This window comes from Gekko japonicus, unplaced genomic scaffold (assembly GCF_001447785.1).
Source record: "Gekko japonicus isolate JY-2015 unplaced genomic scaffold, Gekko_japonicus_V1.1 scaffold3826, whole genome shotgun sequence".
Taxonomy (NCBI): Eukaryota; Metazoa; Chordata; class Lepidosauria; order Squamata; family Gekkonidae; genus Gekko; species Gekko japonicus.
Window position 1 is genome coordinate 23,114 of NW_015175484.1, and position 13,612 is coordinate 36,725.

The 13,612-nt window shown below is 44.7% G+C and overlaps 1 protein-coding gene across 1 annotated transcript in view; it reads left to right on the plus strand.

The window, feature by feature from the left end:
* Positions 1-6,244: 6,244 nt before the first annotated feature.
* Positions 6,245-13,612, plus strand: part of LOC107122835 (zinc transporter 10-like) — a 27,973-nt gene continuing 20,605 nt past the window's right edge. The window contains 6 exon segments of the mRNA XM_015425975.1: positions 6,245-6,767; positions 6,770-6,809; positions 7,968-8,071; positions 9,239-9,336; positions 10,541-10,550; positions 10,837-11,256. Of these exon segments, the coding sequence (XP_015281461.1) occupies positions 6,245-6,767; positions 6,770-6,809; positions 7,968-8,071; positions 9,239-9,336; positions 10,541-10,550; positions 10,837-11,256 (1,195 nt within the window).

Here is a 13,612-nt window from a genome sequence, read left to right on the forward strand (position 1 = left end):
GAGCCGTCAGAAAGCCATTCAGATTCCTCTGGCTCTGGGGCAGATTAATAGAACCCCCACTCCTGCAAAGTCTTGGTATCCCTGTAAGTTCCTGACAAAGGAACTATAATCAATTCCTCTACCTTCAGATCACATTCTTCCTGCCCATAACAAAATACCAGATCAAGAGGGTGACCTGCACAATGTGTAGGACCAGTCAGTACCTAAGACTGGCCTATGGTTGTCATGGAGGCCATGAAATTCTGAGCACCTCTGGACAAGACAGCCTCAGCATAAATTCTGAATTCCGCCAGGGCTTGATATTCAGATGGACACATTCCATACAGCAATTCTCATCAATAGGATCCTGTGTTGAGAGACAGATACCTTTACATCAGTTATGAAATGTAGTTAAGTACAACCCAAGATTCCAGCTTTTCAAGAAGCATTGCGACATAAAGTTTTCCTATAGTGGATAGCAAGCTTACTGGACGGTAATTCATCGGGTATGTTGGGTAAACACTCGGGGTGATATCGAGTGTAACAGAACTTGGGAGTGAGGGCACAATGGTGACCGAGGGCCATGTGTGGTGACTAAGGAGCCAAGGGAGGCAAGGGTTACTGGAGAGGGTAACACGTTATAGATGTCTATATGCCAATACTAGAAGTTTCCAAGCCAAGATGAGGGAGTTTCTTGGTGTTCTTTCTATCTATCTATCTATCTATCTATCTATCTATCTATCTATCTATCTATCTATCTATCTATCTATCTATCTATATCTATCTATCTATCTATCTATCTATCTATCTATCTATCTATCTATCATCTATCTATCTATCTATCTATCTATCTATCTATCTATCTATCTATGTCTGTCTGTCTGTCTGTCTGTCTGTCTGTCTGTTTCAATTTATATTCTGCCCTCCCTGTAAGTGGGCTTAGGGCGAATCACAACCAGTGTTCCCTCTAAGCTGAGATAGTATGAGCTAGCTCAGTTTTTTAGCCTCCGGTGATATGGGTGGAAATACTGGGCCCTAAGGTTTACTTAAAAGTTGGGGGGGTATACTATTGCCCACCTGATCAAATCCTTAAGGTTGATCTTGAGATGAAGAAGAAAATAAGGGAGGTGACTAAAGCAGACAATGTTATTCTACTGGGAGACTTCAATTACCCTCACATTGACTGGGTAAATATGTGCTCGAGTCATGCTGTACAAATGAGATTTCTAGACATCATAAATGACTGTGCACAGAAACAGTTGGTCACAGGGCCAGCCAGAGGGGCAGTGATCTTGGACTTGGTTCTGAGTGGGTCTCAAGACCTGGTGAGAGATGTAGAGATTGTTACTCAAATTGGGAACAGTGACTACAATGCTATTAAGTTCAGCATTCAAGTCAATGGAATGTTACCCCCTAAAGTCCAGAACTTTCACATTTGATTTCAAAAGGGGGAACTTTACAAAAATGAGGGTAACAGTAAAAAGGAAGCTGAAAGGTCAAGAGTCAAATCCCTAGAGGATGCTTGGAAGTCACACTAATTGAAGCCCAAATAGAATGGATTCACAGCTTAGGAAAGGCACTGCCAAGTCTAAAAGAAGGCCTGTGTGGTTAACAACGCAAGTCAAGGAAGCTATAAAACGTAAAGAGGCTTTTTTTTAAAAAAAGTGGAAGGTCTGCCCCAGTGAATTGAACAGGGCAGGCACTGGCACAATAAATGTAAGTAAATAATTAGGCATGCTAAAAGCATCCAGACAAACAATAAACATTTTTTAAAATATATCTGGAGCAGGTAACTAGCCAGAGAAGCAGTGGGGCCTTTGGATGTCAAAGGAATCAAGGGATTGCTAAAGGAAGATGAGGAGATGGCAGAGAAGCTCAAATTTGCTTCTATGTTCACTGTGAAAAACCCATGCCACAGCCCCTATTTTCAGGAAGGGAGTCTGAAGAACTGAGCCAAACTGAGGTGACCAGAGAAGAAGTTCTAGATCTACCCGGGAAATTAAAAACCAATAAACCTCCAGGTCCTGATGGCATCCACCCGAGAGTTCTTAAGGAACTCAGATGTGAGATAGTTGATCTACTAACCCGTATATGTAACCTATCACTAAATCCAGCCACTGTACCAGAAGACTGGAGAGTAGCAAATGTGAAACTTAGTTTTAAAGAGGGATCCAGAGGGGAACCAGGAAATTACAGGCCAGTCAGCCTAATGTCTGTCCCAGACAAATTAGTAGAAACTGTAACCAAAAGTAAGACTTGTTAGGCACATAGAGGAACAAAGCCTGCTGAAGGAAAATCAGCATGGCTTCTGTAAAGGGAAGTCGTGCCTCACCAACCATTTGGAGTTCTTTGAGAAAGTAATCAAGCATGTATAGACAATGGTGACCCGGTAGACATTATATACCTGGACTTTCAAAATGCTTTTGACGAGGTACCTCATCAAAGACTTCCTGAGTAAACTTAGCAGTCATGGGATAAGAGGACAGGTTCTCTTATGGACTTAAAACTGATTAAATGACAGGAAGCAAAGAGTAGGAATCAATGGACAGTTCTCACAATGGAGAGGAGTAAAAAGTGTGGTCCCACAAGAATTGGTATTGGGGCCAGTACTATTTATACATCAATGATCTGGAACTAGGGGTGAGTAGTGTAGTGGCCAAGTTTGCAGATCACACAAAATTATTCAGGATAGTGAAAACCAAGGCTGACTGTGAAGAGCTCCAAGAGAAATTCCACAAACTGCTTGAGTGGGCAATAATGTGGCAAATGAAGTTCAATGTTAGTAAGTGTAAGGTGATGCACATTGGGACAAAAAATGCCAACTTCAAGTATAGGCTAATGGGGTCTGAACTTGCTGGGACTGAGAGGGGAAAAGATCTTGGGGTCATAGTGGATAGCCCAATGAAAGTGTCAACCCCAGTGTGCTACAGTGGTGAAAAAAGGCAAACTCTATGTTTGGGATTATTAAGAAAGGGATTGAGAATAAAATGACCAATATTGTTATGTCCATGTATAGATATATGGTGCGGCCTCATTTGGAATACTGTGTACAATTCTGATCTTGACAAGCTGTAAAACTGGGCTAAAACTAACAAGAATTTCAACAGATAAATGTAAAGTTCTGCATCTAGGTAGGGGGGGGAAATCAAATTCATAATTACAGGGTGGGGGAGACTTACCTTGGAAGCAGTACTTGCAAAAATGATCTAGGGGGTCTTAGTAAACCATACACTGAATATGAGTCATCAGTGTGATGCGGTAGCTAAAAAGGCAAATGCAATTTTGGCCTGTATCAACAGAAGTATAGTGTCCAGATAATGCAAAGTGATGGTATTACTTTACCCTGCTCTGGTTAGACCTTACCTAGAGTACTGTATTCAGTTTTGGGCACTGCAGTTCAAGGATGCTGATAAGCTGGAATGTGTCCAGAGGAGGGCAACTAAGATGGTGAGTGGTCTGGAGACCAAGTCCTGTGAGGAAAGGTTGAAGGAGCTGGGTATTTTTAGCATGGAAAGGAGACAACTGAAAGGTGATATGATAGCCATCTTCAAGTATTTGAAGGGATGTCATATAGAGGATGGGGCAGAGTTGTTTTCTGTTGCTCCAGACAATCAAACAAGAGCCAGTGGATTGAAATTAAATTGAGAGTTTTTGGCTAAACATTAGGAAGAACTTCCTTACAGCTAGAGTGGTTCCTCAGTGGAATAGGCTTCCTTGAGAGGTGGTGGGCTCTCCTTCTTTGGAGGTTTTAAAGAAGAGGCTAGATGGTAATCTGAGAGCAATGCTGATTCAGTGAACTTTGGTGAATGCTGATTTGGAGGGCAGGAAGGGATGAACCAGTGCTCTGCCTCATTGCCTTTTCTTACACCCACCACCACTTCAGGGTCAGGAAGGAATTTTCCTCCAGGCCAGATTGGCCAGGGATCCTGGAGGTATTTTGCCTTCCTCTGATAGAGCAGGGGTCACTGAGGGGAATGGGGGTGAGTGGGAAGTAGTTGTAAATTTCCTGCATTGTGACCCTTGAGGTCTCTTCCAGCTCTGTTTTCCAAGCAAACACATGCTACTGAGAAAGATTAGCAGAAAGCCAGACCAGGAGTGGCACTGTAATTGTTCACAAAATCAATATCTGTTGGCCCTTCATTCAGGACTCTGACCCAGAGTGGGGACCAGTCCACAGGAAGAAAAAAAACAACACACCAATTGCTGTGGAACTGTAAATCATGTGCTGATTTCTTAAAGATGCGATTACACTGCATTTTTGACCAGTTATATCCTTCTAAGCTCGCTGACTTAAGTGGGCTGTAACTTGTTTAATGATCGCACAGCCAGTGACGTGCATTTAATTTATTATGGGTATGGAAGTAGTGCAGAGCTACACCCTTCAAAGCCCATTGATTTTGATGGGAGATAGAAGGCTGTGACTCACCTTAGGACTGCACTGCAAATGCCCCTAAAACATCAGATGTGCATTTCAACCCCCCCTTGTGTATCATCTAGCAGGCATTCCCTTCTGATAGCAGGCATTCCCTATCCAGAGAAATGCTGAATATTGTGATGTCCCATCATAAGGCAGGTTCCACTCTATAAAACTGAGTGCACAGCTAAGAAAGCTAAAGGTACTCATGCCATTTTCAGTGGCAACTGGGTGGCCTGCGTTACAGCTCCTCCTATATGGACTGAAACATGATCATTAGCTCATCCTCATTTGAGGATTCTAGGATTTCCAACATGATTGTGAAAAGCAGGTTCATATATTCACTTTCAACACACTGAAGTTGCAAGATCAAGCAATGCCATATCACGGTGGTAAGTAATGCATCATGTACAGCAGTGTTTCCCACCCTGTGGGTCTCTGAAAGTGGGTTGCAGGCCAGCCCTCCCTAATGACTGCCCCTGCCCAATGCCCTCTTTTGTATTTTGGGAACCAAGATCTGACCCTGGAAACAGTATCTTCCATTCGTTAGTATTTTTTCTTTGATGCATATACATGTTGATTGCCAAAAAGTGTTCTGTTGGTTACTAGACTGAGTTTCTTAAGATCTTAGGGGGGATTGGAGGGAGCAATGGAGAATGAAAGGGTGGTCAAAGGCTTTGTGTAGGCAAAGGCTATGCATGTCAGAACCACCATATGCTTGGGGTTCATGGTGGGGGCAGCTGTGCCCATTGTGTGATGTTTGTTGGGTTCTCAGAAGCATCTGGTTGGGCACTACAGACAATGGAGTACTGGAATAGATGGGTGATGAGGTCATAATTTGCCTATAGCGCCCCTAGATGAGTCACTGGACTTGTGGGCCACCATACTGAAAAGGCTGGGAACCGCTGATGTGCAAGACACTTATTAATTTATATGTCATCTTTCTACTTCATGGCCATCATTCAAGGGAGCTAACAAAATAATCCAGTAGGCTAAAAAGCTAAAGTTACCATAAAACCAGTAGAAAAGAGCAAGAGTTCAGTAGCTCTTTAAAGACTAACAAAATATGGGGCAAACTATGGGGCCGGCTTTCCCCGAGTCACTGCCCACTTCTTCAGCTACAGCTAGAATGGGAGTCCATCTGTCCTATTTATTGGAAAGCGGAGTCAGTAACACTGACACTGCAGTCCTAAACAGAATTGCCTCTCTCTGTTGTTGTTGTTCAGTCGCACAGTCGAGTCCGACTCTTCGCGACCCCATGGATCATCTCCCGCCAGGCCCTCCTGTCTTCCGCCGTCCTCTGAAGTTGGCTCAATTTCATGTTGTTTGCATCTATGACACTGTCTAACCATCTCATCCTTTGCCGTCCCCGTCTTCTTTGACCTTCAATCTTTCCCAGCCTCTCTCTAACCCTACCGAATTCAGTGGATTTAGGCGAGAGTGACTCTGCTTAGGCCTGCACTGTGAAGCCCACCATGGCAACAGGAGACTCCAAGTAACGGCAGGGAATCATTCCTAAAAGTCTTACTCGCAGAGCTTCTCCTTCCCAGGCAGCCATGCCAAGGCGCAGTTCTGCCAGCCCCGATGCTTCCAACGAGGCGGGCAGCAGGATGGTGGGGGGGGGCGGGCGCTCCCCCGCCCGCCGCGCCCCTATAAAGCAAAGGGCAGAGAGTCGGGAGGCGCACTTGTTGCTGACAGCGCTTATCGGTCGGCGCGCCCAACTCGATGCCCGCCGGTCCAAAGGGGCAGCCGCCATCCATCCATCCATCCACACACCCGTCGGGGCAGGCAGGCAGGCAGGCGGCGGGGAGTCTGAGCGCGGGTGCTGCTGCTGCTGCTAGCTGACCGGCCATGGGGCGCTACACGGGCCAGGCGTGCCGGCTGAGCTTCATGCTGGTGCTGACGGCGGGCTTCTTCGTGGCCGAGCTGGTGTCCGGGTACGTGGGCAACTCCATCGCGCTGGTCTCGGACTCGTTCAGCATGCTCTCCGACCTGATCGCGCTGTGCGTGGGCCTGGTCACCGGGCGCATCTCCCGCCGCCGCCGCCGCAGCCCGCGGGCCTCCTTCGGCTACGGGCGGGCCGAGGTGGTGGGCGCCCTCAGCAACGCCGTCTTCCTGGCCGCTCTCTACTTCACCATCCTGATGGAGGCGCTGCAGCGGCTGGCGCGGCCGGAGCCCATCAGCGACCCGCCGCTCATCCTCGTGGTGGGAACCCTGGGCCTGGCCGTCAACCTCGTGGGCCTCCTCGTCTTCCAGAACTGGGCCGCTTGCTGCCCCCCCTGCCGCCGACGCCGCCCGCCCTCGCCTCCCGGCCACGAAGACGGACTCCCCCCGGAGGACGGCCCTGCGACCTCCTCCTCCTCCGCCGCCGCCTTGGAGGGGCCTCCGCCGGGAGGGCCAAACCACTGCGACCCAGGCGCTTTCCTTCCTTCCTTCCTTCCTTCCTTCCTTCCTTCCTTCCTTCCTCGTCCTGTGCTCTTTCCCCCCATTTTTTCACCTTTTCCATCCTTTTGAGATTTCCTTTGTACTGTTTTGAACCACTTTTACCTACCTTTTCTTTATTTTTTGAATTCTGTCTCATTAGACTGACACATTTTAATTTCTTCTCTTTTTCAAACTGTTTCACACTTGGATCATCACAACTTACTTTTATGCTTCTTTTACACATGCTGAATAATGCACTTTCAGTGCATTTTGCAACTGGATTTTACTGTGTGAAATGGCAAAACCCACTTTCAAATCATAGCTTTTGTAAATTCTCAGCTTTTTCTGCTCTCCATTCTATGTTCCCTAGCCCCCAAGCTATTGCCTTTCCTTTTATTGTTGTTTGGCCTGCCCTTTTTGACATAAAGACTTATTCTTTAAACAAATACATAGTATATATATAATAATACAATTTTACTGAGGTATGCAGGTCAAGAATGTGGAGTATATAATTCTTGCTACATTAAAGTAGATTGAATGAGACAATCTTTGAATGCCACAAGTAGTATTTAGTGTATGTTCTTATTCATATTGTATATCGCCCAGAGCCCTGCAGCAGGAGAGATTGGGATAACAACAACAACAACAACAACAATAATTTCTTGTCAAGCCTTTTTTTCGCACATTTTTTATCACTCCCCCCTTTCTTTCAAATCCCTCTGTTCTCTCTTTTTGTCTTTCACATTTGTTATTCTTCCTCAGCAACACTTCTTTTTCTGTGGTGTTCTTGCTCACCAGAAACTTTTTGTTTTCAGATAGTTCTCATGCTCACCTTAGTTTTCCTAATTTTCTTATACAAAGAAGCACAGAGAAAGGTTGCAGCAGTCTTAAATACAAATGACTCAGTATATATATATATGAATATCTTCATGTGCATTGGAGTTTGTAAACTTCACAAGTATCATTAAAGCAAAGTCCATGAAATACTTTGTTGGCTAATAATGGTGCTGTAATGTTACGTACACTGTGTGTGAGAGAGAGAGTGAAAAAAGTAATTATGCAGGCACTAGTTTGAATGTTGACTATTTGTTTAAGATGGTTTTGAAAAGATTGGTGTTTTTTCTGTTTGTAGAACTTATACACAACACAGCGTTTCTTCTTTGAATGCAGGTGACTCCATAAATATCCAGAACTTGCCTGAGGAAGAGGTGATAAAGAAAAAAGAGAAAAAGTCTGAAGCCTTGAATATCAGAGGTACTGCACAGTCAATTGCTGGCTTCTCCAAAGTCTGGGCACCATTTTTGTGGACAACCACCTTTTGTTTGTAACCAAGCTTTCTGAACAAGTACATATTAGATTTCATAAACTATGCATACAAGAATAACAAGTTTTTAGAATGTTTACTAAATAATATAGTTAGATCCCCCCCCAAACCAGCCAGTCTCTCCCCATTTGACTACCACATGTTTTGACACAGCTGCTGAACTATGGAGGCAAAAATGGGGGTAGGCAGAAAGCAAAGGGATAGATGGTTTAATGTTTACACATGGGGCCCTGCAGACTGCTATGGCCCTAGTTCGTATTAACTTTATTCAAACAAATGTAACTATGCAGTGGTATGGCTTTTTGGAATATCAGGCAACTTCACACAACGGAAATCTAGTGGCACCCTGAAGACTAACAGCACTCATGACATTTTACTTATATGGGAATAAGGGAGAGTGTGTGAAAATCATGTTAGTTTTACTGCATACACAGGCAGTGGGAAGGCACAGTGGGGCAATGTGTTTATATGTGCCAAAGTGAACATGTGCAACCTTTACACATTGGGGTATACCTATGTAGTCAAATTTCATGCATAAAGTGACTCGTATTCATTTTTTTCTTCTGTTCTCAAAGGCAATTCTTTAAATTTCTTCTGTTGACTAATTTATGTTAATGCTCAAACCCTACTCTCTGTGCTCTTCAGAGGTGAGGCAGGTAGCAAGTAGAGACAGGACATTTTGTGTGGTGGCACCTTGTCTTTGGAATGCCCTCCCTCTTAAGACTTTCCTGGCACATACTCTGCTTTCTTTTGGCTTTTAATTAGAGGTATTATCTTACCAGATTTTAAAAATACTTACTTCTGTTTTATGGATAGTGCTTACATGGTTTATGTCCAAAAGGTTGGTTTTAATGGGTTGTTTTTAATATTATGATCTAGTTTTAATTTTAAGCCACCTTGAGCAGGACTATTAAGAGGTGGAATAGAAACATCCTAACTAAATAAACTGGACTAGCTAGTTGTGTGTTAATATTATATTTAACATGAGATACTTTCAAAAATAAGTTTTGATCAAGCTCTAGTTTACATTTACTGCACTGGAAGCCCTCCCTTCTTATCACCATCAAAGCCACTGAATGATTCCTTTCCTGTTCCAGGTGTTCTTTTGCATGTAATGGGAGATGCCCTTGGCTCAGTTATCGTTGTGGTTGCTGCATCAATATTCTATGCACTTCCACTGTTGCCTCAGCCAAAGGCCTGGCGGAACAGCTCCGTCTTGCAGGCCCTGTGGAATTGAAGAAGATCCCGCAGGGCCCTGGTCTCAATAGGGAGCATGTTCCACCAGGCTGGGGCCAGGACAGAGAAAGCCCTGCCCCTGGTTGAGGCAAGACGGGTGTCCTTCGGGCCAGGGAGCACCAGAAGGTGTTGATCTTTAGTGCGTAATACTCTTTGAGGCATATATAGGAAGAGGTGGTCCCTTATATATGTTGGTCCCAGGCCGTATAAGGCTTTAAAGGTCAAAACAGCACCTTGAAGTGAAACTGGTACTCAATTGGTAGCCAATGCAGTTGGCGGAGCGCGTGCCTATTTTACTGCTAGTAGCATACTTAAAAGCCTCTGGATTATACCTTCATCCCAGCTCTAAATTCTCAAGAGTGTTGAGTACCTGAGTCACATGGTGGTGTCCTAGCAACGTGACTCAAATCTTGCTGGATTAGTGAAAGCATGCATTTCAAGAACGTGGCACTTCTACAAAGCAAGCAAAAAAGCAAACCTTCAGCAGCTGTTTTTCCAAATATTTGTTATGATGCTGTGCACATTTTTAGAGGTTTCTAACCTAGTTATTGTAAACCATCGCTCAATGGTTTTGCATTATGGAGTACAAGCTGGGGGCCTGCAAGGAAATACTGGGGCTGAGATAAACAATTTAGAAATCCCATACAACTCTTCCAAATCTAGGTAAAGGTAAAGGTTCCCTTGCTTGAAAGCCAGTCGAGTCCGACTCTAGGGTTGCGGTGCTCATCTCTGTTTCAAAGCCGAAGAGCCAGCGCTGTCCGAAGACGTTTCCGTGGTCATGTGGCTGGCATGACTAAACACCAAGGTGCATGGAATGCTGTTACCTTCCCACCAAAGTGGTACCTATTTATCTACTTGCAATTTCTTGCTTTCGAACTGCTAGGTTGGCAGGAGCTGGAACTAGAGACGGGAGCTCACTCCGTCATGCGGCAACTCGGGTCTCGAACTGCTGAACTACTGACCTTCCACAGCCTGCAGTTCAGCATCTTAACCACTTTTCCCGACCTCATGAGGACTCCCAAGTATGCAGAGACCCTGTACCTTGACAGTCCTACTTTTGCAGCTTCATAATCAACAGTACACTATTGTTCTGTTTTGCTTTTGATGTAGCTTCCTAAAGTTTTCAGGACATTTTGCCCATACCAAACATTTTTGTTCAACAGAATCAGAAGTGTGATCTATGCTACTTATTGAGTCCTTTTACATTTATATGGGATTTATAAGAGTTTAGGGACAATTGTGTTATCCTGGTATGAGATATTCTCCGGAGAAAGGCTGGGGGGAAAAACCCTAAAAGTAGATGCTGGTATTTAAGTATGCAGGGTACAGGGTCTCTGCATACTTGGTATTTAAGAATCTAAAATACCTTTTTGAGCCCCGTGTTTAAAAAAAATATAGCTGTAGCAGGAAATCTCACTTGACTTATTTTCTCCTTGTTTCTGCTGTTGTTTTTTTCTAGCAAACAAACTGTCGGAAGTGCCAGGTGTTAGCAGCATTCATGAGGTGCATGTCTGGGAGCTTGTCAGTGGAAAGAATATTGCCACCCTCCACGTCAAATGTCACACCACGTCTGATTACCAAGAGGCGTCTTACAGAATGAGGGAGGTGTTCCATGAAGCGGGGGTCCATTCAGTGACCATCCAGCCAGAGTACACGGACCACAAGAGCCCCGAGATCCTGTGCAGTGCCCCCTGTATCTCCAACTCTTGTGACCCCCAGTTGTGTTGTAGCCAGCAGGAAGCAACCTTTGTCCAAGTAGGGAATAGCTATAATGAGAAAAATGGCAGCATCACCCCATCACTGAAGAAAGCCTATAAAAATTCAGTGGAAATTCCCGTTGAGCCCACGTGGGCAGAAGATGTTGTCAAAAAGGACAAGTGTAAAAATGAAACTGGCAATAGCATACCATATGTATACAGTACACGATTTTAGACCATTCAGATTATGCTTTATAACTAATCAAGGGCAAAACTTCTTTGGACAAAGCCCATATGTCTAAATAGTAGATGATGGTGGCAGGGCTTGCAGTGTTCCTGGGAATTCAGCCTTTGATAGCTGAGTATCAGACATAATGTTCAGACCTTGATTCCATGGCAGGTCTTTAATCAAAACATCTTGCTCTGTGAGCAGAAGGCACTTTCTCTTGTGCAGGGGAGGGGCCATTGGTTTTCCCTCTGTCTGTACTCCCTAGATCTCCCTGAAAAGCTGCTGCAGAACTCAGGGTCCTTTTGCCCTTTAAATATAGATCTTTCCCATGCAAAAAGAAATGCTTTCTGGTCATGACATGGGATCTTTGGATTTAAGGTGTCCTTTCCCACTCCAAATGTGTCCTGAGCAGTTTTAACACTTAATTTGTTGACCCACCTTAGTGCTATCCCCCCCCCCTTGTGTGAATGATCTCTGTGTTCTCACCCTCTAGTCTGTGGTCGAGGTTCCCCTCTGGTCCTACTGAGATGGGCTGCTGGTTGTAAGTCTTAGTGATCTCATGATTGTACTAGCTTGAAGAACTCTTTCATTATGAAAGAAAATAAGCAGAAATTTCATTGAGCCTTTAAAAATACTCTGTTTACTTGAAGTCAAATGTGGATGAAAGGAAGAGAAAGGCAAAAGCTGTCAGGAGTTCATAGGACAGAACATGTACTGAGGGAATCGGGGGGGGGGGACCATAGGTTCCTAACACTGCCTCCTCCAGCATCAATAGGCAACATGGTGGGGGAGAACAACCCATACAGCTACCTTTAGCCAGAGACCAGTTTGGTGTAGTGGTTAAGTGTGCGGATTCTAATCTGGGAGAACCGGGTTTGTTTCCCCCACTCCTCCACTTGCAACTGGCCGGACGACCTTGGGCAAGCCGTAGTTCTGAGAAGAGCTATTCTTGAAAAAGAGCAGTTTCTGTCATAACTCTCTCAGCCCCACCTACCTCACAGGGTGTCTGTTGTGGGGAGGGAAAGGGAGAGGAGATTGTAAGCCGTTCTGAGACACCTTCGGGTACTGAAGGGTAGGGTATAAATCCAATCTCTTCTCTTCTTTATTGCACTTGTCTGAATGAAGTAATTTCAGTGTGTGCTGTGTTCATTGGACCAATGAACATGCCCCTTTGTGGCAGCCGTTGAAAATGATGGTATTATGCCAGTGTTAATGAAGATACTGAGTTCTCTCTGCTTTATTATCTTTACTAGGAATTTTCTTTTTTAACCACAGTATCTGGAAGGGGTTCTGCTTCCTCCCTACACTGTCTGTACTCCCTAGAGCTGCTGCAGAACTCAGGGTCCTTTTGCCCTTTAAATATAGATCTTTCCCATGCAAAAAGAAATGCGTTCTGGTCATGACATGGGATCGTTGGATTTAAGGTGACCTTTCCCACTCCAAATTTGTCCTGAGGAGTTTTAACTCTTAATTTGTTGACCCACCTTAGTGCTATCCCCCCCCCTTGTGTGAATGATCTATGTGTTCTCACCCTCTAGTCTGTGGTCGAGGTTCCCCTCTGGTTCTACTGAGATGGGCTGCTGGTTGTAAGAGTGATCTCATGATTGTACTAGCTTGAAGTACTCTTTCATTAAGAAAGAAAATAAGCAGAAATTTCATTGAGCCTTTAAAAATACTCTGTTTACTTGAAGTCCAATGTGGATGAAAGGAAGAGAAAGGCAAAAGCCGTCAGGAGTTCATAGGACAGAACATGTACTGAGGGAATCTGGAGGGGGGGGGGAACCCTAGGTTCCTAACACTGCCTCCTCCAGCATCAATAGCCAACGTGGTGGGGGAGAACAACTCATACGGCTACCTTTAGCCAGAGAGCCAGTTTGGTGTAGTGGTTAAGTGTGCGGATTCTAATCTGGGAGAACCGGGTTTGTTTCCCCCACTCCTCCACTTGCACCTGGCCGGACAACCTTGGGCAAGCTGTAGTTCTGATGAGCTATTCTTGAAAAAGAGCAGTTTCTGTCATAACTCTCTCAGCCCCACCTACCTCACAGGGTGTCTGTTGTGGGGAGGGGAAGGGAGAGGAGATTGTAAGCCGCTCTGAGACACCTTCGAGTAGTGAAGGGTGGGGTATAAATCCAATCTCTTCTCTTCTTCTTCTCTTCTTTATTGCACTTGTCTGAATGAAGTAATTTCAGTGTGTGCTGTGTTCATTGGACCAATGAACATGCCCCTTTGTGGCAGCCGTTGAAAATGATGGTATTATGCCAGTGTTAATGAAGATACTGAGTTCTCTCTGCTTTATTATCTTTACTAAG